This window comes from Ursus arctos, unplaced genomic scaffold (assembly GCF_023065955.2).
Source record: "Ursus arctos isolate Adak ecotype North America unplaced genomic scaffold, UrsArc2.0 scaffold_30, whole genome shotgun sequence".
Lineage (NCBI taxonomy): Eukaryota > Metazoa > Chordata > Mammalia > Carnivora > Ursidae > Ursus > Ursus arctos.
The window spans coordinates 16,601,612-16,624,096 of NW_026622986.1; the positions used below are offsets into that span (position 1 = coordinate 16,601,612).

General features: G+C 46.2%; 1 protein-coding gene across 1 annotated transcript in view; it reads left to right on the plus strand.

Moving 5' to 3' along the window:
* Nucleotides 1-22,485, plus strand: part of PIP4K2A (phosphatidylinositol-5-phosphate 4-kinase type 2 alpha) — a 173,851-nt gene that overhangs the window by 144,768 nt on the left and 6,598 nt on the right. The window contains exons 7-8 of the mRNA XM_026478945.4: nt 12,922-13,035; nt 21,777-22,020. Coding sequence (XP_026334730.2) covers nt 12,922-13,035; nt 21,777-22,020 — 358 coding nt within the window. The remainder of the gene's footprint in view (nt 1-12,921; nt 13,036-21,776; nt 22,021-22,485) is intronic.

Below are 22,485 nucleotides of genomic sequence, written 5' to 3' on the forward strand. Positions count from 1 at the left end.
CGCCGGGACCACGCCCTGAGCCGAAGGCAGACGCTTAACCGCTGTGCCACCCAGGCGCCCCGACCGTTTTTATTTTTACTGTGCACTAGTGAATATATTTTTCCATTCTAATCTCCACACAAGTCACCCTGAAGGCACCAGCTTTGGCCAAAAGAAGCAGAAACAATGGACTACCAACTTCCATGTTGCTATGACTAAATGTTTTGTCCAAGCGCCCAGGACCCAAGCGGGTATTTAGGTTTTAGGCCATAATAAACTCAGAGGTTTAGTAGGATTGGGATTTTCTCCTAGAAGAAAATATCTGGACTGTTTGAAGAGCCATGCAGACTTTTCGGCCTCATAACAAGAAGCCAGCCCCTGAGTAAGAGCTGTGGTGGTGATGACATCCACTATTCCACGCTGGTCGCTCTGTGTTTACTTTGTTCCCAGGTCCCTCGAGACTGTTGCTAGCAGACCCCACCCTTTTCCCCCCACTCTGTTCATTTTCATTTCTTCACGTTTGATCACCAAGGGCCTGGTCCGCTCTGACAGTAAACAATGCCAAGAAAGACAGTTAGAGGCCATGGGGTGGTTGCTGCTGAAGCCAAAATCCTAAGACGAGCCCACGTAGGAAGGAAAGCCACAAGTGTTTGACATCCTTGAAGCTAATATTTCACCAGAAGCAGACCATCCGGTTGCCTGTCCCTCCCTCCACTGCTCTGCTTGTAGGACCACACACTTTCCAGAAACCCATGGCATTTACCGCATTTCCACTTCCCGCCTCACCGAAAACGCTGAACCCTTTGTTGGTGTAGGTTTCTGTGAAAAGAATGAAATTACAGAATTTGTCTAATAGAAACCCACTTTTCTGAGGAGCCTACTTAGGATGCTTTTATCCTGGACTGAATTGTTCCTCAGAACATCTCCCCTGGAGGGGGGCTTAGAGAAGTCAGCGATGGGAAGGACCTTTCCTACCTCACATCGTGACGGATGTGAGACCCATGAGCTTCAGTTCCCGTGCTCCTTCACACAGTCAGTGGCACAGGTGAAACCTTACCTTCGTCTGGGGTTATTTATTTATTTATTTTTTACTGTTAAGTGTGATGTCTTGGGATTAGGAAAGGTCAGTAGTAATACCTGGTATTTGTTGAGTGTATACTACGTGCTAGACAGTGTTTTGCATTTTGCGTGAATCAAGTCATATCATCCTTCCAACCGTCCTACGAGGTTGGCGCCATTATTATTAAATGAGGTTATGTCACAGACAGGTTCCGTAACTTGTCCAGAGCCCCCCACTTATGATGTGGTGGAGCCAGGCTTCTGGCCCAGAGCTCACCTTTCTTTCTTTTTTTTTTTTTTAATGATTTTTTATTATATTATGTTAGTCACCATACAGTACATCCCCAGTTTCCGATGTAAAGTTCGATGATTCATTAGTTGCGTATAACACCCAGTGCACCATGCAATACGTGCCCTCCTTACTACCCATCACCGGTCTATCCCATTCCCCCACTCCCCTCCCCTCTGAGGTCCTCAGTTTGTTTCTCAGAGTCCATAGTCTCTCATGTTTCATTCCCCCTTCTGATTACCCCCCCCTTTCTTTATCCCTTTCTTCCCCTACCGATCATCCTAGTTCTTATGTTCCATAGATGAGAGAAATCATATGATAGTTGTCTTTCTCTGCTTGACTTATTTCACTTAGCATTATCTCCTCCAGTGCCGTCCATGTTGTAGCAAATGTTGAGAATTCGTTCTTTCTGATTGCTGAGTAATATTCCATTGTATATATGGACCACATCTTCTTAATCCAGTCATCTGTTGAAGGGCATCTCGGCTCCTTCCACGATTTAGCTATTGTGGACATTGCTGCTATGAACATTGGGGTGCATCTGGCCCTTCTCTTCACTATGTCTGTATCTTTGGGGTAAACACCCAGTAGTGCAATGGCTGGATCATAGGGTACCAGAGCTTACCTTTCTAACCACTGCGCCATTACCCCCTGAATGTCTGGCACTTCTCTGTCTCCTTTTTTGAAAGGACCTGTTACCAAAAATTCATAGCAATCCCATGACTCATGAAGCATTCCCTGCCTGCTTTGACACAAAACAATGTTTGGAGTTAAATATGGTACGAGAGCATTTCTTACTGAATCTTGATTTAAAATTTTTCAAAGTCGTGAAATAAATCGTTTGGTTTCATCTTGTGTTGGCAAAACGGCCGATTCACATTTCCTCCATTTGAGGCTTTCGGCATTTTTGTCACCACAGTCGACGTCGCTGTATCTCACACCGTGTAAACATTAAACATTAAAGTTGTCTACACGATTGCCCTGAGGAAGAATTCAGTGCTCTCTGCTTCCTTCGGGGTTCGTGATAGCTCTGCTTCCAGAAGTTTCGGCTGCAAAAGGCCACCCACCTGCCCTTCTAGTTTACAGGCGCTCACTGGGCAGGGGCCAGGGGCCAGGGGAAATACCTTATAGAAAAGGAAGTAAAAGCCATTAAAATCTGGGGCGCCTGGGTGGCACAGCGGTTAAGCGCCTGCCTTCTGCTCAGGGCGTGATCCCGGCGTTATGGGATCGAGCCCCACATCAGGCTCCTCCGCTATGAGCCTGCTTCTTCCTCTCCCACTCCCCCTGCTTGTGTTCCCTCTCTCGCTGGCTGTCTCTATCTCTGTCGAATAAATAAATAAATAAAATCTTTAAAAAAAAAAAAAGCCATTAAAATCTGTACCGGATGGAAACTCCGCCCGCCTGCGAGGGTAGGAGGGCGTCATGGCTCGGAGACAGCGTTTTGTTTATAATCTGACCACAACAGAGGTAACAGCCACTCAACTGTAGTACGTCAAAATAAATGAAATGCATATAATGGAGCCGAACGCTTAAAACCATTGGCTTTTTCAAGTTCTAAAAAAATGCCTTTGCCTTTCTCTGTCAGTTTTCAGGTTTCCTTTCCATGAGCAGTTAACATTTTTCATCTTCCAAAAAAGCGTGTTATTCTTTGTCTTCACAAATAAAACCATAAATGTTATCAAAACAGTCGCTTTTACCTCCGGGTAGAACTATTTGAGGAAGGCTAAAAATATTTATTTTCTACGTTTTGGGCTTTTCTGAATGAAATCCCACGATCTGCCAGGAATCTTTTCATTGCCATCCCTCTGGAACTGTGTTCTCTAAGAAATGATGTCATGGTGCAAAGAATAATTTTCCTAAAGAATCCCACTGACATGGCTTCATTAGTAATCTCAATTGTGAGTTTTCCTATATCTGAGTCATGATAACTGTTTTAATTTCCCATACTTTCAACTTGTTGATGACAAGTTTTGAAACCGTCATTTCCCATATTCCATGCTGCATAGGTGCAGACGAGTCCGTCCCTTCGATTTCAGCTTGACACATAATTAGTGTGATTTGCATTAGCATAATAATGAAGATGGAACTGAGGGGAATAAAGAAGTTGTGTCGAAACAATAGTGGCATCACTTTCATGGCAACAAGTATCAGAACACGCATGTACAGATGTCTTGAATTTTTATTAAAAAAAGCAGAACAGTGCTTTTTTTTTTTTTCCTTTTTTAAGCCGTTGTCAAATTCTGACAGCTGCTATGACTTGTTTTATTCTTTAATTCTTTCCTTTCTAATGGAAGGGCATCTTCCATTCATGGCTCCAGCAGTTAGCCGCCTCTAAATGAGACAGACAAACGCGAATCTCCCTGGTGGTCGATCTTTCCACAGCTGTGCTGCGATTCCACTGTGACATCAAATTAGTAATTATAGCTGAGCAGGCTGCTTTTTACAAATGACAGTCTTAGCATGCTGCCAGCAAGCCAGCGACGCAGCAGGGAATCCGGGGAAGTAAAAGAAAACATAACTGGACTCACTTGATTTCTGGGGGATTTGACCTGACTCTTTAAAGAGCCCATGTTCTTGAGAGACAGAGTCCTGGGGATTTACACAAATATGCATTTTGTTCATCGTTCTGCACACTTCTCCTCAAAACTCGGGTCTGATTTTATGAGGGAAAGCAGAGCCTGTGTAATGGAGTCACTGGGTCCCAAGGAGAAGATTCCTTTTAACATCTAACCTGCTCCCCGGAACTCATGTGAAAGGAAACACCTGCCCTGCGATTGGCATTTGTGTAACTATATTGGCAATAATCATTGTTGACACTTTGATAATGGGCCGCGGAAAGCTGCCTGGTCGATTCTTAGGCATTGTGAATTGCACTGGCAATTAAGTGACTGTCACCATCTCTGACATTTTACCTATTACTGACTGGAGGTTCGGGAGAGTTGATCATTAATACCCTTACATCAAGAAATGCTTTCCCAAACCAGTTTTCAGCATTTCTTTTGTAATCTTTAAATTGTAACAAATTACAATTAATGACACCCTCTCTCTGGTTCTTTGGGATGCAGTTAAAGGCAAGGTGACAAAGCTGCTCGGACAATAATGTACACAAGACAGCGGCGTGTCCTTCGGGAATCTTCCCGCCGTCAGCTAGTCATCAGTTAAAACAAGATGATCGCGGCTTTTAATCCCTAAACTCGGCTCATGCTTTAACCTCCTTCTGTAAAATCCCTTTTCTCCCCAGATGGAAGTGAATCACTTCCCTTTGCCAGCCAGGGCTAGAAACGCAGATTCCAGCCCCCAGAGTGCAAGGAATGGGTTCCCATCAGGGCAGAAGAAGGTCCTCAGACCTTAAGTTAAAGGCAACATGAGGAACATCTGCCTCGTGGCCCAGAGATGTTTTACAAAAGGGGCTTCTCGGGGAGGGGCCCCAAACAGCAGTCGTGGATCTGAGTCCCAGCCCCTGCTCTGGCACTAATGGAAGTTTAGGGTTCAGGGATAAATCATTTCACTTTGTCATCATTCGTAAGATGAAAAAGACCGGATCGTATCATTCGTTTTCCTGCTTTAGTGTCAGAATCTCTTGTTTCAAACAAAGCTCTCCCCTCCTGCTGAGGTGCCGATCAGCAGCAGACTGGACTTTGGAAAGTCCTGGACGTGACAGTCACTCAGATCCTGTCTGTTCCAGGTATGGGTGAAGGTGATTGCTAGATTCATGGGAAGAATGTTTAGAACTGTCCTGTTATATCAGCGGATGTCGAAGCAAACCTTAAGAACCCCGTAATGTAAACCATAGGGGTTAGTCTGGGAAGTGGAGTTTTTAAGATTTAACTCATTTGGAATTTGGTAAGAGAGGCATGTGAGAAAGAGGGGTGCTCTTGCAAGCACCTCCCAGGTCGCAGTATTAAAGTCCTCGGGCCTGTATGGCTTCCGGTGGCGTGGAAACTCTCGGTTGCCTTCAATTCATTTTTATGTCTCTGGGATGAATTCAATCCCGCAAGGAGCAGTGCTGTTAGATATGGGGATTTTTTTTTTTTAAGCTGACAACTCTTATTCAGTTGGTTCCAGAAAGAGTCATGGTGGAAAGAAAACTTCAAAATTTAGAATGGGGCCTGAATTTAAGCCAAGCTGCTACAGATGCATACGTTTTAAAATAATAAAATTGTGGAGTGCCTGGGTGGCTCAGTTGGTTAAACGTCCGATTCTCGATTTCAGCTCAGGTTATGATCTCAGGGTTGTGAGATCGAGCCCCGCATTGGGCTCTATGCTGGGCATGGAGCCTGCTTAAGATCCTCTCTCCCTTTCCCCCTCCTCTCCCCTCTTTAAAAAAAAATGAGAATATAAAATAAAATAATAAAATTGTGATGTTCGCTAGGTTAGTATTAAACCAGAAACCATATCGTACTTGGTCAATTGCTTAAGTTTTCAGACTCTGAAATTTTTTATATTATCACCATCAACATCCGTGCAACGGAATCTTCTGGTTAGATCGTAACAGTCTATTTTGTGTGTCCCGCATGCAAGTTAACTGTCACGTCACAGCCTGTGGAGGAGAACCACACTGTCCCCACTGATACCACCCACTTAGCATTAAAGGGCCATTACGTTTTGAAACGCATGACAATATTAGAAAAGCAGTACATTTCACATTTTAAATATTAGCTTGAAAATCTCAGGGACAATAAATAACCAGCAGCTGGGCCCTGCCAGCCCCAACAGTTCTAAGGGGCAGAATCGCACTGGGGCTTCACCCAGTTTTGTGCTACTTAATTGCAGCCCAGTTTCACAGGTGTGTTGAAGTATTTTCTCTTTCTCCATTTACACATAGACGAGTTCAAAATACAAGTGATGAACATTTCACTTGCAGATGCTGGTCACCAATGTATCCATTCTCGCTGCGGACATTACAAGGTAGTGAGGGGCTGTTGGATCGTTTTCCAAGCCATGAGCTTGCATAGACATCCGACTTACGTTAAAGGAGGTTGCTCCATGCACTTGTTGTGAGAAGGCACCTGTTATCTTTGCCACTTCTGTAGGAACTCTACCCACATTCACTAACTTGCCTTTTCGTGTATCCAGTTTGTGGCTTGGATGTTTTGAGAAGCAGAACTGATTTTATTACACATCTCTAACATCCCTTCTTGCCCTAAAATTGATACCACATATATGATGTTATTCAATCAAATTATCTTTATCCTAACTCCAAAGTAAGGATTACCTAAAATTCTCTCCCTCACAGAAATATTTCTGGATAGGATATTTTCAGCCCCACAGACTCTGATTTTTATGAAGTGGTTCAGAAAGCCTGGTGAAAGGGGTTTCATTCTTTCTTTTAATTTTCATTTAGGTGAGCTTGGAATAACAAGTAAATCAGGAACATAAGCAGTCCCTAACACGAGACAATAATTAGTACATATATTTTTTTATGTTGTGCATTCAGCTCCAAGTGTGACAATACAGCCCATCAAAAGGACACCAGGCGGCAATCTTTGACATCAAGGCTTACAATTAGACTTTAAAAATGGGTTGCCAAATGAGCACATCGTACAAAAATTCATTTCTTTCTGAAATACAAGTCCTTTAATCACAGAGAACTATGCTATGCATTATCCTTTGCATTGAAACCTTCTGGTGCCAAAATCCTGTTTGCATTAAACACTCAAGTGTGACAGGAGTATGTTCCATTTTCCTGTTAGGGTTTCTGTCCAGGCGAAAATAAAAACATGGCTCTGTATTATATAAATTTTGGCTCTGTGCATTTTCACTATACATGTATTTTTTACTTTCCTATTGGTAGTGGCAATGTAAAATACGATAGACTCTTCTAGTATAATTTAATGTAATTGTAGCACAAAGATAAAACCCAGTATCATTTTCGTTTGAATTCTGTGTATATGAAGGTATGGTTTTGACCGTGAATACAGATTTCAAATATTTGTGATGTTTTAAAAAAAAAATGCTTTCTGACTTATCTAAGAGATAATTTGATTTTTTAATCTCACTAAAATAAGACGTCTGTATCATTTCTCTGGCTTTACTAGCCCTTACCATAGGCAGTATTACTAAACTCCGCACACATGACGGCAATCGTGTATCACATCGCAGAGCCCAGTGAAGTAGGTAAATATTTACATGTAACCGACAAGTTAACTTCCGTTTGAAACACGATGTAAGTTCTTTTGCTAAACATTTATTTTTGGATTTGTTTTCAGAAAAATCTGAAAAATTTTAATTTGAAATTTTAAAGTTTTTAGTAAAAGTGCTAACTGTTTTTAGAAGGGCTGTTCTAATGCCTTGTTTTGTTTCATTAATCTCCTTTCTACCATTCTTTCTACCTTTGCCTCCTTGGCCCTCTTGGGATCCATAATTTCCCTCTGGCCACAGAAGTATAGGTTCATTTCTAAAAACGAGAGTTGTGGACTTTGTCGTTGTTAGTTCTGCATACTTTCTCCTTTTTTTTTTTTTTAATCTCAAAGCCCTGGCCAAATCTGTCCTTAGAGATCATTTATGTCTTTTATTGACCCCTAGGGAATAATCAGTAATCGCTTATATTCAGAAGCATTTATACACGGAAACTATCCGCATGTTGGTTATCTTCAGGCTCTGACACAGTTGGGTGTATATCCCGACTCTCACGGCCATGTTCGTTTGTGTTGAGTTACATATAAACCATTTCTGACCGTGACCACTATTGTTACATAGTATGTTTCTTACTAATGAAGAGTATAGACTCGCAAGAGACGGATTAAGCAGCTGGTTCAGAAAGTCACAGATAGTATAAAAATGTTAAATATGCCAAACTTTTTAAAAATCTTGCTCTGGATTTATCAGCGAGGAGTGTTTCTCTGGCTACACAAGCCATACTTGAGCACATGACCCACAAATAACACTGACGATGTTTGTATATAACCCTCCACGGGGCAGGCACTGCCCCAAGCTTTGTACGTGTATGAACTGGATCCAAGCAATGCTGTTGGCTGATCCCCATTTAAAGAGGAGGAAACCGAGTCACAGAGAGGTCAAGTAACTGGCTCAAAGCCGCACAGCTAATAATGGGAGGAGCTGAGCTACAACCCCGGCAGCTTAGATCCAGTTTGTGCTCAGAACCTGACACTTCAGTCTCTGTGCCGTGCTGGGCCATGGCCAATGGACCTGGGGTCTGGCATCACCCCGCGGGAAAGCATGAGGGATATGCATCCTGCTAATTTTATCCGAACGATGGAAGCCGGATAGCTAGGTTGCAAGGGGAGTGGTGTCTCTCCGCTCACGCCTTTGCCTTTGTGCACTTACATGTCGCATTAGAATAGGTGAATGTCATTTGGGGTCCAGTCCACCCCAATAGAATTACCTCATCCAAAAGAGAAAGTAACCTTGCCTCATTACACTTGGGCCGTGCTGGACCCTACGCTGAGTTTGGTTGTATGCAGCCTCCCTGGGCTGCCCCGGGGCCTGGGAGCAGCTCCCAGAGCCCCCCCACCCCCCCACCGCGGGAGTCCTGGCCCCTGGGAGGATGGGGGAGGGTGATGGAGCTCATCTTTCTTGGCATCGCCTCCCCGCAAGTACCTTGTGTGGTACTGCAATTCCCCTGTCACACTCGGAGGCTCCCAGCCTCCACGAAACTGGCCAGGAGAACATAATTCAGAGGGAATAAATAAAGACTTAACCTACTACCACTTCAGAAAGGTTGCTGACTGCTGGCTGGGAGCCAGCCTGGGAGAGTCCGCAGTTAAGAAGCGATTCTGAGCTGATGTCTTTAGCGCTGGTGGTTTCCTCCGCCCTCTGGCTGGTTCTGCATTGAACTAGAAAGGTTATGAAAGACACCCATTAAAGAACCAGACCAGTGACTTCGAGGCTCTCAAAGCTCTCCTAAGTGCAAAGCAAAGGGTAGACTCCATCGCTACCCACGGTTACTTCTGTGCTGTGCTGCAGACCTCCCCTTTGTGGGCCTGTACACCGAGAGTATACTCGCTCATTAACTCATAGCCTGGTCATTTTCTTCATTCAAAAAAAATTGCGTTTAAATATAAATACTTCTCATTATCAGAGGGATATATTGAAATTGTTCTAAAAGCTAAGCAATAAAAAAGAAAAAAGACAAACCAAGAAACAGACTCTCAACTATAGAGAACAAACAGATGGTTAGCAGAGGGGAGGCGGGTGGGGGAAACAGGTGAGGGGGAGCAAGCGTACATTCACCGTGATGAGCACTGAGTGATGTAGAGAATCGTCGAATCACTCTATTGTATCCCTGAAATTCACATGACATTCTGTTGACTATACTGGAAATGAAAATTTAAAAAATTTTTCAAAAGCTAAGCAGTAAGGTTTTCTTGAGCGTGAATCACTGCCAGGTGACTTTATCTTCCTCACCTAGTTCTTAGTAGAAAAGAACAAAGTTCTTTTTTTTTTTTTTTTTTTTTTAGAAAAGGTGTTGTATGCAGTCTAGGTTTTAAATCCATACAATTCGTCGAATGTTCCCATCGAAGGTAGCGGTGACGACAAATGGCACTCGCTAGTTAAGTGTGTCACACGGGTGTCGGCGGAGTTCTCAGAACAACTCCACCCGAGCTGAATGGCAAAGCAGCAGGCAGCCCGGGTTCCCGTCTCCACGTGAGAACTGGCTTCCTTGTTGCGCCTGCCAGGCTGTGAGACCTTCGCTAAGACCTTCGTTAAGTTGCATGATCTCTCTGAATTCGGTGTCCTTGTCGGTATGAATCTAGGGGGGTAAGAGTTAAGATTGTTGTGAAGAATAAACAAGACGATGCACGTAAATAAGTGGATGCAGGTGAAATGCCTATTAGCGCAGGACCCAGAGCAGCTGGCGCTGCATGGCTTGTTCCCCCTTCCGAGCCTGAGGCCACCGCCTGGAGGGGCCCAGAAACCTGGCCCCAGGCCCTGACAAAGGAGGGCGTGGAGCCAGGGTCCAGAACATCGGGGTTCGTGTGTTCAGCACCCTGGTGGCACTCCCACGCGCTCTGCCCCACTGCAGACACTTGGGGGTGGGTATGTGTAGACCCGTGTTGGATTCCGCCAGCAGCTGCCCTGCTAAGGATCTGCCTTTGCCTCCTGAGCCTTTCGGTAAGCCCTTAAGTCTTTTAACCAATCTGGTTGCCCTTTTAAAAACTTGATCCAATCTAAATACGTCCCTAGTGCCTGTGAAATTCACAAGTGAGCTTAGTAATAGAGTACAGGGTGCCCGGAGTTTTATGAGCTAGGATTAAGTTTTCCCTGTCACATGAGGTAATCCTGCTGGGGTGAACCCGAATGGCATTCATCTTCGTGAATGTGCCTGGAATTACAAACACCTATCCACGGTGTCACTTACTGCCGCGGCTCTGCTCTGACATCCCCGGCTTCAGGTTTCCCTTGCTCGCACGGAACCCCAAATCCCTCTGCCCTTCTTCTCTTACATGTACGGAGTGAGTTGTGGAGCTGAGGCCGGTACCCTAATCCTTAACAGCGTCACCCACACACGCTACCACCCCCCCCCCCACGCACAGTTAGACACCAACACCCGGGGTGTCCCCTTGGAGAATCCGCTCCTCCATCTCTGAGTGTGTGTGGAGATCTGGCTTGAACCTTTCTTCTAAGGCATTTCCAGGTTTGTATCCAGGGCAGTGTCTCACTGCCCTCTGGGTCTGTGAAACTTCAGACCCTATTCGCTGTGAAGCAGCCTTACATTTATAACTGTGCTGGAAGCTGCCTGACGGTTGAGCACGGTTGACTCAAACATTTCGCGTTAATGAGCTGTCGTCACACATAGGGTTTTTTATGTCACATTTATGACGTTATTTTTAAATCATTAATGACAGATTTAGGGGGTCAGACTAACAGGCCCCTCCATCGTTTTTGTGAAGAATGGCTTTGTGTTTTTATTTCCTCAAAACTCTGGACTCAGCATGGAAGTGTTTGAAAGTAGAGGAGTCTCCCCCAAGAAGGGCACTGTTTATCCGTTTTGCATACTCATGCTGCCTTGTGTTTTGTGTTTTTACCTACTTGCTCTCCTGTCTTCCTCTCACACTAGATCACAGACTCCTTTAGAATAAAATTTTTGCATTTTTGCATTCCTGTGCATGCCGGTCCTTCGGTAACTGCTACTTGAATCAAATCTTTGGATTTCTGATCTTTGCTATACCTGCTTTGTAAAGGTAATTATTTTGGCAGTAGCTTTATCAAATTAAAAATTGCAAAACTTCCGGGGCGCCTGCGTGGCTCAGTTAAGCGTCTGCCTTTGGCTCAGTTCACTATCCCCGGATCGAGCCTTTCATGGGGCTCCCTGCACAGCGGGGGTCCGCTTCTCCCTCTGCCCCTCCCCCCATTCGTGCGTGCGCCCTTTCTCAGATAAGTAGAATCTTTTTTCACGATTGCAAGACTTCAAATTTTCACAAAGTTAAAATGAGTGGCAGAGCTACAAATTTGGAATTGCATAATATATGTGCATATATGTGTGGGCACAGACAGATGTGAATAGTTTACATAAAAGGAAAAGTTCAGGCGTTTGAAAGATGGTTCAGTAGGTCTATCCAATGGGTTTTCTTTTATTGCTCTGAATAACGGGGAGGCAATGTGGGGAGCAGGAAGGAGAATATGTTCTTTCCTTGGATTATTTTATTTTTTCATTTAGCTCACATTTACGGGAAAGAGAGCCATTCAGACATTCATTGGTATACTAAGACCGTGTCTGATGTTGGATTCCTTTCAGCTGGAAGAAATAAGATATGATTAGCTAACAGGAGTGGGGAGGGGCTTTTGGTTGGTCTTGAACTCTCCCAGAATGCAGGTTGCACAAAGTTAAATGGAATAATCCACACTTTCAAAATTATATGCCCATATTATCCTATAGCATAAGCTCAAGTTTTTTACTGCTTTGTGACCCATGTTTCGATCGTCACCCATGACTTTGTGTTGTGACGGACAGTGTAGTGGCCAGCTCACCACCCTCTTGTTTATTCATAAAGGATAGAACTGTTCATCTTAGTATGTTTTATGTGAAAAGAAGACCTTTTCCTTCGGCATTGTCCAAATGCAAACAGAATTTTCTTCTTGGTGGGGTGGTGACCAGGAAGGCTTAGAAGGGACAGATGGCCAACCTCTGGCTGCATATTCTCCCTGACTGAGAAATTAGATATGATTACGGATGGTGCTTTTCTGAGACAAGATAACCTGTTATTTGTAACATGAAGCCCGCAAAAGCTACCCAAAAAGTGTCAGGGTTGTGGAGTTGGGTTGTACCAGTAAGAAAATTGAAGGTTCCTGACAATTCCAAGAATACAAATTCTATACTTAGAAGACTTCTTGTAAGAGAGTGGATCTAAGAAAGCAGTCAGGTTTATGCCATGAAGTCTGTTACAAAACTTCGTAATATGGAGTACGTTTGACCCTCCATTCCTAGTGGGAATGCTTCCAGTGGTCGTAGCTCACTGGTGCCCCCTTGCGGTAGTCAAGCCACCTCACATTTTGTTGCCTCGGGTCAGACGCCTGCCGTGAGCGAGGCACGCTCCATTTCCGGGGGTGGAAACTTGACCTCTGGGGTTGGAAGGTATCTATTTCTTAGATTTTATTCAAACTTCTTTCATTCCCTTTGTTGTTTGTTTTAGGCCAAAGAACTACCGACTTTAAAGGATAATGATTTCATTAATGAGGGCCAAAAGATTTATATTGATGACAACAACAAAAAGGTGTTCCTGGAAAAACTGAAAAAGGATGTTGAGGTAAGAAAAATCAATGTAAAGGACAGCCCCATGCTAGAAATGTCACCACTCTTGAGTTTGAAAAGCTTCTTCAACCGTCCATTTAAATCTGCAGCCAAGGCAAAAACCCGTATTGGACGTTACGAAAAATCACATCAAGACAGGTGCATGTCCTGTGTGATCTGGTCTAGGAAAGAAGTGTGCTGCTTCGGCAGCTCCTTCCCTTAGATGACCGGCCAAGGAAAGCGCCTGATGTCCTCTGCGGGGTGTCCTCACCCTCGGGTGGCCACGTTCTTGGTGGGTGGGGAGCCCGTGCGGTCGCAGCCGGCTCACGCGGACCGCCCGCAGCGACCAGAGGGAGGTGCTGCCCAGCGATGACATTTTGTCACCCAGCAAAGCGTTTCAAAAACAAATGTTGAGTAACTGTGTGGATCTGGGGTTTTCTTCCTCCAAACCACATCTCGGTGTTAGTAAGCACAGCCCCGGTCACGTGGTGCTTCAACATTTCCACCAGCCTCTGTGAAAGCGGCGTCACGAGGCCCACCGAGCCTTACACGTGGCGGGAACAGCGCAGAGGCTGTTCGTGACCCCAGCGGCACGGGGGGGGGGGGGGGGGGTGACACACAAAATACTGTGTGAAAATGGGCTTTTCGTCTCTCGTGAGGGAGGCTGTTTTTCTTAACTGCAATTTTGTGTAAGAATTAAAAATATACTTTTCCCTACCCTTTTGTTGATTTTAAAGGCATCACAGCTCTCTTGTCAGACGTCCTTTTATGAGTCCTTTAGAAATTAATTCGGGGGAAAAAAGATTTCCTGGAGATTCGTTAGGTTTACAAGACCGTGCAAAGAGAATTCTAACGTAGACAGTTACTGAACAAAGGTTTTCTGAGCGGTTACTTTCATTCATGTGTATGTGTAAGTGTCGTATACTTTTTATTTTTATTTTTATTTTTTTACTTAGAAATACAGTTCCCCCCACACCAGTACAGCTCTGCTACTTACGAGAGAGGCTTGAGTGGAAAGTTTTCTTTTTCATGTCATTAAATAAAAATAATTAAATGGCTCGAGCCAAAGAATGAGTGTCTTGCATTCGACTGTATCCCCCGTGAGGACGGAGCAGTGTCACAATTTCCTTTTTCCTCCTCTGACATCTCTTTCATTGTAAGACACCCATACTGACCCAGTGGGTTCATAATTATTTTTAGGTCATGAATTATTTTCATAAAAAATGTTTACTTTTTTTTAACCTCCCTGGTGTATATACTTCAATTAGAACCTAAATAGTGTTTATTTGTGAAGGATACAAGTGTCTACTTAAAAAGAAAAGTAGAAAAAAGTGTTTAACATGTAACATTTTTTTCTCCAGTCTTTCATTAATAAGCATTTTTTCCCATGTTGCCAGTGATTATTGTTAGAGTACGTATTAGGTAAACATTAAACATTTCCCCTACTTTGGTGTCAACTTGATCTGATAACTATTCTAGGTAGACTTGCTCACTTTCGGGTTTTTATTCATCAATCAGCAGATCTCTGATCTTGAGAATAATACCAATTGAGCAATTATGGTAAATATCCTTTAGGGTTATGTGCAATTTGCCAAAAACAAAAACAAAAACGAAACAAATTTGTTTCCATCATTTTTTTCTGTTGGCTGTGTCACTAGGATAGTTAGACTGCAGATACGATGTAACAGAAACAGTTCACATTTACAGTGGAATTACATAAGGATCCTCTCAGCCCTTTTGTTGTCTCTAATAATGTCGTTGATTAGAGGATTTGATAGTTTAATCCCATGCAGGGCTCGCACTTAGCTGTTTTGTTGAAATAGAGGCAGGGCATAAAGCATTCTTTCATTAAAAAAAAAAAATCTCAATGGCTGATACAAGTATCTTTAGTTTTGAAATTCATGCAGAAGCATCATTAAATTTTTAAGCAGGTAATTATGGTGAAGTGGCTTGACATCTGATCTTGATAAATGAGACTAGAATTTAATCTAGTTTTGTTTTTTTCATTAACACTGTGCTTTATAATTTAGCTGACTGGCCTGTTTGAGTACAGTTTTCTGCTTCGGGGTAGGGGGTGGGGACAACTCTTTGCTTTTTACTTAATGCTTAAGGTTAAGGTGGAAGATGAGTTTATAACAGCTCAAGAAGGGATCTATTTTTGTAGCAAAACGAAAAGAATTGTCAGGAGAATCTAGCTGCTTTTTTTTTCCTGCAACTGAAACCTGCTCTGTTCGTATACCCTGAAAATATTTCAATTCAGAAAGTTTTGCACGTAACTACGTATCGGTGAGGCCTTTCCTCCGAAAGACAGTGCTCTACGGAGAGCGAGAATCACTTTGGCCTTCTGGCCTGCGTGTTGTCAGCTCGGATCATGACAGTGGACGGTGGAGAGCTGGCACCCATTTTCTTGTCATTGGCTCACACTGGGAGCCCAGGGGCGTCGGGGAGCCCCTACCACAGGGCATCTCAGCTGTCGTGTTTATGGGCCCACAGCCGTGGAAATGGGTGGAAGGACGGAGGTGGGGGTGGGGATGGTGGGCCACCGGCACTGACGGAGCCACTGGTGGAGCCTAAACTCCTTTCCAGAGTCATTCTCTCTTTCATTCGTAACGATGAGTGCGGACATTATCCCAGTCTATGGATGAGAAAACTGAGCCCAGAGACTCTGTAATTTGCTCAAAGGCACACAGCTACCAAATTCAGACTGGGATTTGAGGCCGTCAGAGGCCACACTCCTAAACTGCCCCGCTATAAAATGCAAATTTAAAATGTTTGTGAGAACACTGTTGAGACTTTGTTTCCTGATGAACGCCCCAAAGGAGGATTATTACAACTTTTAACAAGTGATACGAGATAACTGTTAAATAGGGCTGGTTGGACTTTTAATTCTGCTTTGCAGATGTGTTAAGAGGTGGTAATTCAGTAGAACAAATGTGTTAATAAAGTTAGCAAAGAAAGCGAATTTCAATGTTGTGAAGGAGAGGTTATTAATGGCTCTCTTACCACATAGTTTTCTAGAAGGGTTTGTGACAGGACTCATTAAAGATCCTGAAGAAGATTCTAGCTCAAAGATTTGGCATAAAGAGGAATCAATTATGAAGGAATCAGATTAGGTGGGATATTCTGAAGAAAAAAGCCGACCAAAGGTCTGGCAGATTATTATTAAAAAGTTGAAAAGGAGGAAAGGCAGGGGACCTAAAGATTATAAAGATTTATAAATTATCATGCTTTGAAATCTTACTTAAAAAAATCAGTAAGTTTGAGTCAGAAGCGTAAAGGGATAAACAGAAAACAGAGCAAATATGTATTAAGTTCCTTAATGTCAGCTGGAGGCAAACCCCAGCAGTGGAGCCCTTAACCCCTTCCCTCCTTTCCTTCCCCTCAACGTGGCGTCTTCCAGGCCATGGTCATTTTGTGATACCCAGCAGGAATTTTCTCTAACAGGAATCTCAGGCTTATTGCCACATTTCAATCTGCTCTCCTTCCAAAGAGATTTAAAATTAAGTTTGTGAAGATAAGAGCTGGTCAGTCTCTGGGCTTCTCCACGTTTCTCCTCCTGGCCCACCTCCCTTGAATCCGCCTGTGTGGAAGGTGTATATTTGATGAAAGTCTTTCTACCGTAATACCACCACGGGCAGTTCTGTCACAGCCTCTATCGTTACCTTCAAGGCCCTGTTTTCATCACCTAAACTACATTCGCTCTCTCTATCCCCTCCACCCTCCCGTATGAGCTTAGTGGTATTACCCCATTTTATAGTTAGAATAACTGAGGCTCAGAGAAGTGAACTCATTGTCCAGGCACAGAGCTAGCAAGTGAGAGAAATAAGATTGAATCTCCCATCTGACTCCCAAACTTATACTCTTTCTAAAGATTTTCTGGTACTTTAAGTAAAGAGTAAAGGGGTCACCCTTAGCAGCAAAACCTATGCTCTTCCCCACTCTGCTGGCCTTGGTCTTCCATTTCCCTCTCGGCGCCCTGGATCTGAAAACTTACGCAGTACGCTCTTGGGACCGCAGCGGCTCCTTGATCTTGGGTGTGTCAAAGCCGCTGCTTCCCTGGAGGCGTGTTTTCCTTGTCACCAATGTGTCACCAGTGGTTTCGTCTGAAGCTCTGGATACAGAGCTGCCTTACGGGGAAGGAGCCTGGGCAGTGGTGTGACTGCAGAGCTCAGTCGCGGGGAAGGGTCTGGCACTGTGAGCAGACCGATGCGAGAGGGGACACTCGGGCCTGGAGACTTCTCCCCGCCACCCCACCCCGAGTGAGGCGGTCCAGCCCCGCCCCCCGTCATCCCCGCCGGCGGCCTTTGCAGGTTCCTTACGCGCGGCCCCCTCCTTGGGTAAGAAAGCACACCGGGGAGAGTGTCTGAAAGCCAGCCGGGTGAAGGTGGAACAGACTGCCCCGTTCCTCGGAGCACAGACGCGTGGTCCGTGGTCTCATTGTGCTCCCAGGGGCTGCTGCCTCTTACGGTCTCAAGCAAAGGGTTTTTTGTTGCCTTGTTCTGTTTTTACTTGGCTGGGGGGATTATGTCTTCGAGAAAGGGGTCCGGGAAGTTAGGGTGAGTTCAGCAGCAGGCACCTCATTCACTCGTTCAATAAATATCAAGACCTACCATCGCTTCCCGTCAGGCCGCAGCGCGGTGAGGGCAGAAACAGCCAGCGTCCTGCCCTCACGGGGCTGCCACGTTCGGGGAAGACAGAAGTCGACTGACAGTCCGACAAGATACACGGGCAGCTAAGCCAGGCGTCCTTAGGGGAGGTGCGCTGGTCCATCCAAGCGCGCGCTCTGGGGATGTGGCCGAGGCAGCATCAGGAGAGGCTGCCGGTAAGCAAGTGTCTCTGCAGCTGAGATCCGGAGTCAGCTGGGAGGTAACTGGGTGCTGGTAAGAGGGCCAGACGATGGGCCGGAACAGGGTTCAAGGCGGCCCAGGAGGTAACGGAACCAAGCTGTCCTGGCCCGCTGGGCCGTGTTAGAGTTTGCTTCGGCCCAGTAGGACGTGGGATACCATGGGAGGGCCTTCAGCAGGGGCTGGGCAAGACCAAATTTGCATTTGCAAAAGATCTTCCCTTCCCTTCCCTTCCAGAGGACTGGGGGTCAGTAAGCACAGCATCGATCTTTACCGCCTCCCAGGGAGCTTCCAAGGGCCCCGGGAAGAGCAGCCCTGCGACGGGTCAAGTGCAGCAGGACTGGGCCCAGCCAAGCCCCCACCCACCTTGCACGCAGAGTGCACGCACACACACACACTTGGACTTGATGGGGAGATGCTGCCATCTGGTCATCAGTGTCCGCAGCTGTGCCCAGACCTCTGGGGGGGATGGGCAGAGGGGGCAGGCGCTGTGCTAGGTGTGGGAGGGGGTGGTGTGGGAGACAAAGGAGGCACTGAGCCTGTTCTCTCGGAGCTCCGGCTAAGGTCAGCCCCAGGCACAGCCTCCTGGGACCCATGGCCACCAGTGAGCCACCTGCCTGTCATACCTGTCGGGGGGCAGAGGGTATGACTGGGGGTTTCTGATGCAGTGTTTCCTGAATGTCTTCTGTTTCCAAATCACTAGGCCCCCGGGGCATTCTGAAGGGAGGAGGAAAGCAGGCATCGTGATGAAATCAGTGTGAGGCCTGCTGCTGGCAGGTACCCCTCGCAGAGACTCACGGGCCTTAGTAACTTTGGTAGGCCCTCCTCCTCAGAAACCATCTGATTTGTTTGACTCATTTTTTCCCTACTAGTGTTGCAAAGAGCAGGACTTGGGAAAAGCCGCCTTAATGCGGTTTCCAGAAGCAGAGCCTCGTGCAGCATAAAGAACAAGAGCTTTGAACTCAGGATCCTGAATTCACCCCTTCTTAGCTTTGATTCCTTGGGCAAGCTCTTTTAAGCTTCTGAGCCTGTTTGCTGTCTTGCGCGGGGATCAGAATGCCTGTCTCAGGCTAGGCCAGCTGTCTCTGCACCCCGCATGGCCAGCTCTCTTCCACATCCGTGCGCTGGTGGGGGGCAGCCCGGGTACCTGAGATCCGGCTCCGTGGCCGGGTGGCTGGCTCTGTGTGGGTAAAAGATTCAAGCACTCCGTGGAATTGTTACCCCCTCAAGAGGGGGACGCTGCCCGCACAAATGAGTCCCTGGCCAAACGCGCCCTGACACCCAGCAGTTGCCAGAAGAATATGGCAGGGTGAGCAGTCTTTGGCCACTGGCTGAGGGAGGTGGCAAGTTGCTCTGTGAGGACTTGAAAAGGGGAGTTTGGGAAAGCCCATGGGAGGAGCAACAGCTTCCTCGGTCTGTGGGGCTCAGAACATTGATCGAAGGCTCGAGAACCAGCACTGTTTTGTTTGTTGTTGGCTTTTTTTTGTTTTTACTAGACTAAGTAACATCTTCATTTCTTTACGCAGCTTTATTGAGGTAGAGTTGACACACAGTATATATTTAATGTATCCATGGCGATGACTGATGTACGTATCCATTGTGAAAGGGTTTCCCCATCAAGGAATGAACACAGCCATCACCTCGCATATTGACCTTTTTCGTTTTTCTTTTGGTGGGAACATTTCAGTTCTACTGTCTTAACAAATTTCGCTTATACAGTACACATTACCAACTACAGTCACCGTGTTATACGTTAGGTCCTCAGACCTTATTCATCTGATAGCTGAAGCTTTGTACCCTTTTATCGACTCTCCCTATTTCTTCCACCCCTCTCAGCCCCTGGCAACCACTTTTCTGCTGTTTCTAGGAGTTCAGATCACACACACACACACACACACACACACACACACACACGTGCACGCACATGATATCATGCAGTATTTGTCCCTGTCTGGCTTATTTCACTTAGCATAATGCCCTCCAGGGTCATCCACGTTGTCACGAACGACAGAATTTCTTTCTTTCTTGAGGCTAAACAACATTCCACTGTGTATACAGATCACATTTTCCTCATCCAGTCATCCACTGACAGACACCGAGCTTGTCTCCCCGCCTTGGCTAGTATGCATAATGCTGCCGTGAACATGGGAGTACAGAGATCTCTTCGAGATAATGATTCTGTTTCCTTTGGATCTCTACCCAGGACTGGGATTGCCAGATCGTAGGGTAGTTCAATTTTTAATTCCTTGAGGAATTTTCATACCGTTTTCCACAAGGGCTGCCCCAGTTTGGGTTCCCAAGAGCGCACAAGGTTCTCTTTTCTCCCCATCCTCGCCAGCGCCTGTTCTCTTTCTGATACTAGCCGTCCTGACAGGTGTCCGGTGTAGCTCACTGAGGTTTGATCTGCATTTCCCTGATGATGAGGGATGTGGAGCACCTCTCTGTCTACCTGTTGGCTATTCAGCACTGTTTTTTTTTTTTGCCAAAGGGCTTGCATGCATCAATTTTTAAGTATTAGGTTTCTCCTCCCTTGCTTACATCTCTAAACAAAGATTTGTGTGCATTTCTTTTCCCCCCTGAGCTTAAATGAGGAAGAATCGGCGTGGCCCGAGGGGATTCATGGTGGGAAGACAAGGAAATGGGAGCTAAGGAAGAAGAGAGCAGGCAGGAGGGGGCCGGGCTGGTGAGGGACTGAAGGCATCAGGGAACAGGGGGGCAGGTCGTCTCCTTGTCTTTAAGGGAGCATGGCTTTCTCTTTAGCTCGGAGACCGAACTGTTTCCCAACGGGCTCGGGAGGAAAAATGGCTCTGCGGGTCTCCACAAATTGATTTCATTTCATTTTCAGCCCGAACTTCAAGACCTATAATTTCATATGCTTGCCCTTTGCATAAGGAAGTTCCATTTCCTAAATTCTACCCGCGTCCAGCTGCTCCACATCACGGGGCGGGGGGGGCACCGAGTCCTCCAAGAGTCGGGGTCAGGCGTCTTCTTGGGCCACAAGCCCAGGGCCAGAGCAGTCTTGGACCCTGTGCCGAGCCAGCCAGCTGGGTGGTAAGGGAGCTGTCTGGTTTTAGCCGGCAGACGGGCCGCCACATTTTAATTGATCGATTAGAACATGGGCTTCAGGCCATGTGTCTGGGTACATCTACCGAGAAGAAAAGAAAAATCATGACCCGAAAAGTCAACCGAGACCTTGGCAGGAGGAGTAGGCTAACCCGCAGAGCTAGGTCGCCGCGGCCGGAACGGGGGAAAGAGCGAGAGCAGGAACCCGGGGCCCAAGCTGCTGCTTGGGAAGTGAACCACCTTCGGGTTCTGCGGTCCCCCGCTTCCATCATAAGGAAACCTGAGCAGGACAGAAGGACCGTGTTGTTCACCAGAGCACTGACGCGGGCATTTGCTGGCTGATTGGGACATTGGGGCTTTTACTTATTTGTGATGGACAGCATAATAATCCCCTCTCAGCCCAGTGTGCTGAATTTCAAAGTGCTTTCACAAGAGACTCTGCTGGAAGCTACTTGGGAGGTCCCTGGTTTTTCCCATCAGCCAGTCTTAATTGTCGGGAGAACAGCTCTCTTCCCTCCTTCTTGCCGGTCCTGCTCTCTGCTCTTTGGTGTAATCCAGCCTCCATGTGATAAATGCACGCCTCCAGCATCCGGCTCGGCGTTGCAGGGAAAGTACTACTAGCGCCGAGCCAGCCCCAAGCGTGGGGCTACATTTCTGGCCAGAGAAGCTGCCCGACTGCGAGAGCATCATAAAGGAGGCTCCTGGCTGGCCGCCTCTTCGGGAGCCCTCGCCTCGCTTTTGCTGCCCCTTCCCTCACAGCGTTCCCCCACAGGCGTTTTGCAGAGCTCGTTTTCGTCAAATCTGGGGTTTTGTCTAAGGCGTGACTGACCCTGTTGCCTCCCACCCTCAGTTTCTTGCCCAGTTAAAGCTCATGGACTACAGCCTCCTGGTGGGGATCCATGATGTGGAGAGAGCCGAACAGGAAGAGGTGGAGTGTGAAGAGGATGACGGGGAAGAGGAGGGGGAGAGCGATGGCACCCACCCTGTCGGGACCCCTCCGGACAGTCCTGGAAACACGCTGAACAGCTCGCCGCCCTTGGCTCCAGGGGAGTTTGATCCAAACATTGATGTTTATGGAATTAAGTGCCATGAAAGTAAGCGGAGTTATTATCCACTCTTTTTATCCGTGAAACCGTTTGATTTCTGCATTGTTTCCTACCGGTAATCGTAATCCCAGTTAGAAGTATGCTGCCTCCAGGACGTAGTCTCCAGAGCCCCGGTGATTGATTCAGGGACGAGAGCACGTTAAGATGAAGTGTAATCTCTGGCTTTGAAACCTAATGTGATAAGGTCCTTCGATTTTTTGATGTTGAGGGACTAGAGTGAAGCCACAAACTATTTTATATATGCAACACCCGTGTGCACACGCCGATGTAAATGTAGGTAACATGTAGAAGAAAGGGTTGTGAATGTTTTTTCCTTAGCGAACTCTGTGGCTCTAAAGCGTCAGGAATCTCTCCAGCGCTGGGTACATACGGGGTCCCCTCCGAACCTTGCTCGGATCCCTGTGAGGGCGGGGGTCTCATCACTACCAGCCCATTCCTTTTCAGGAGCGCCCA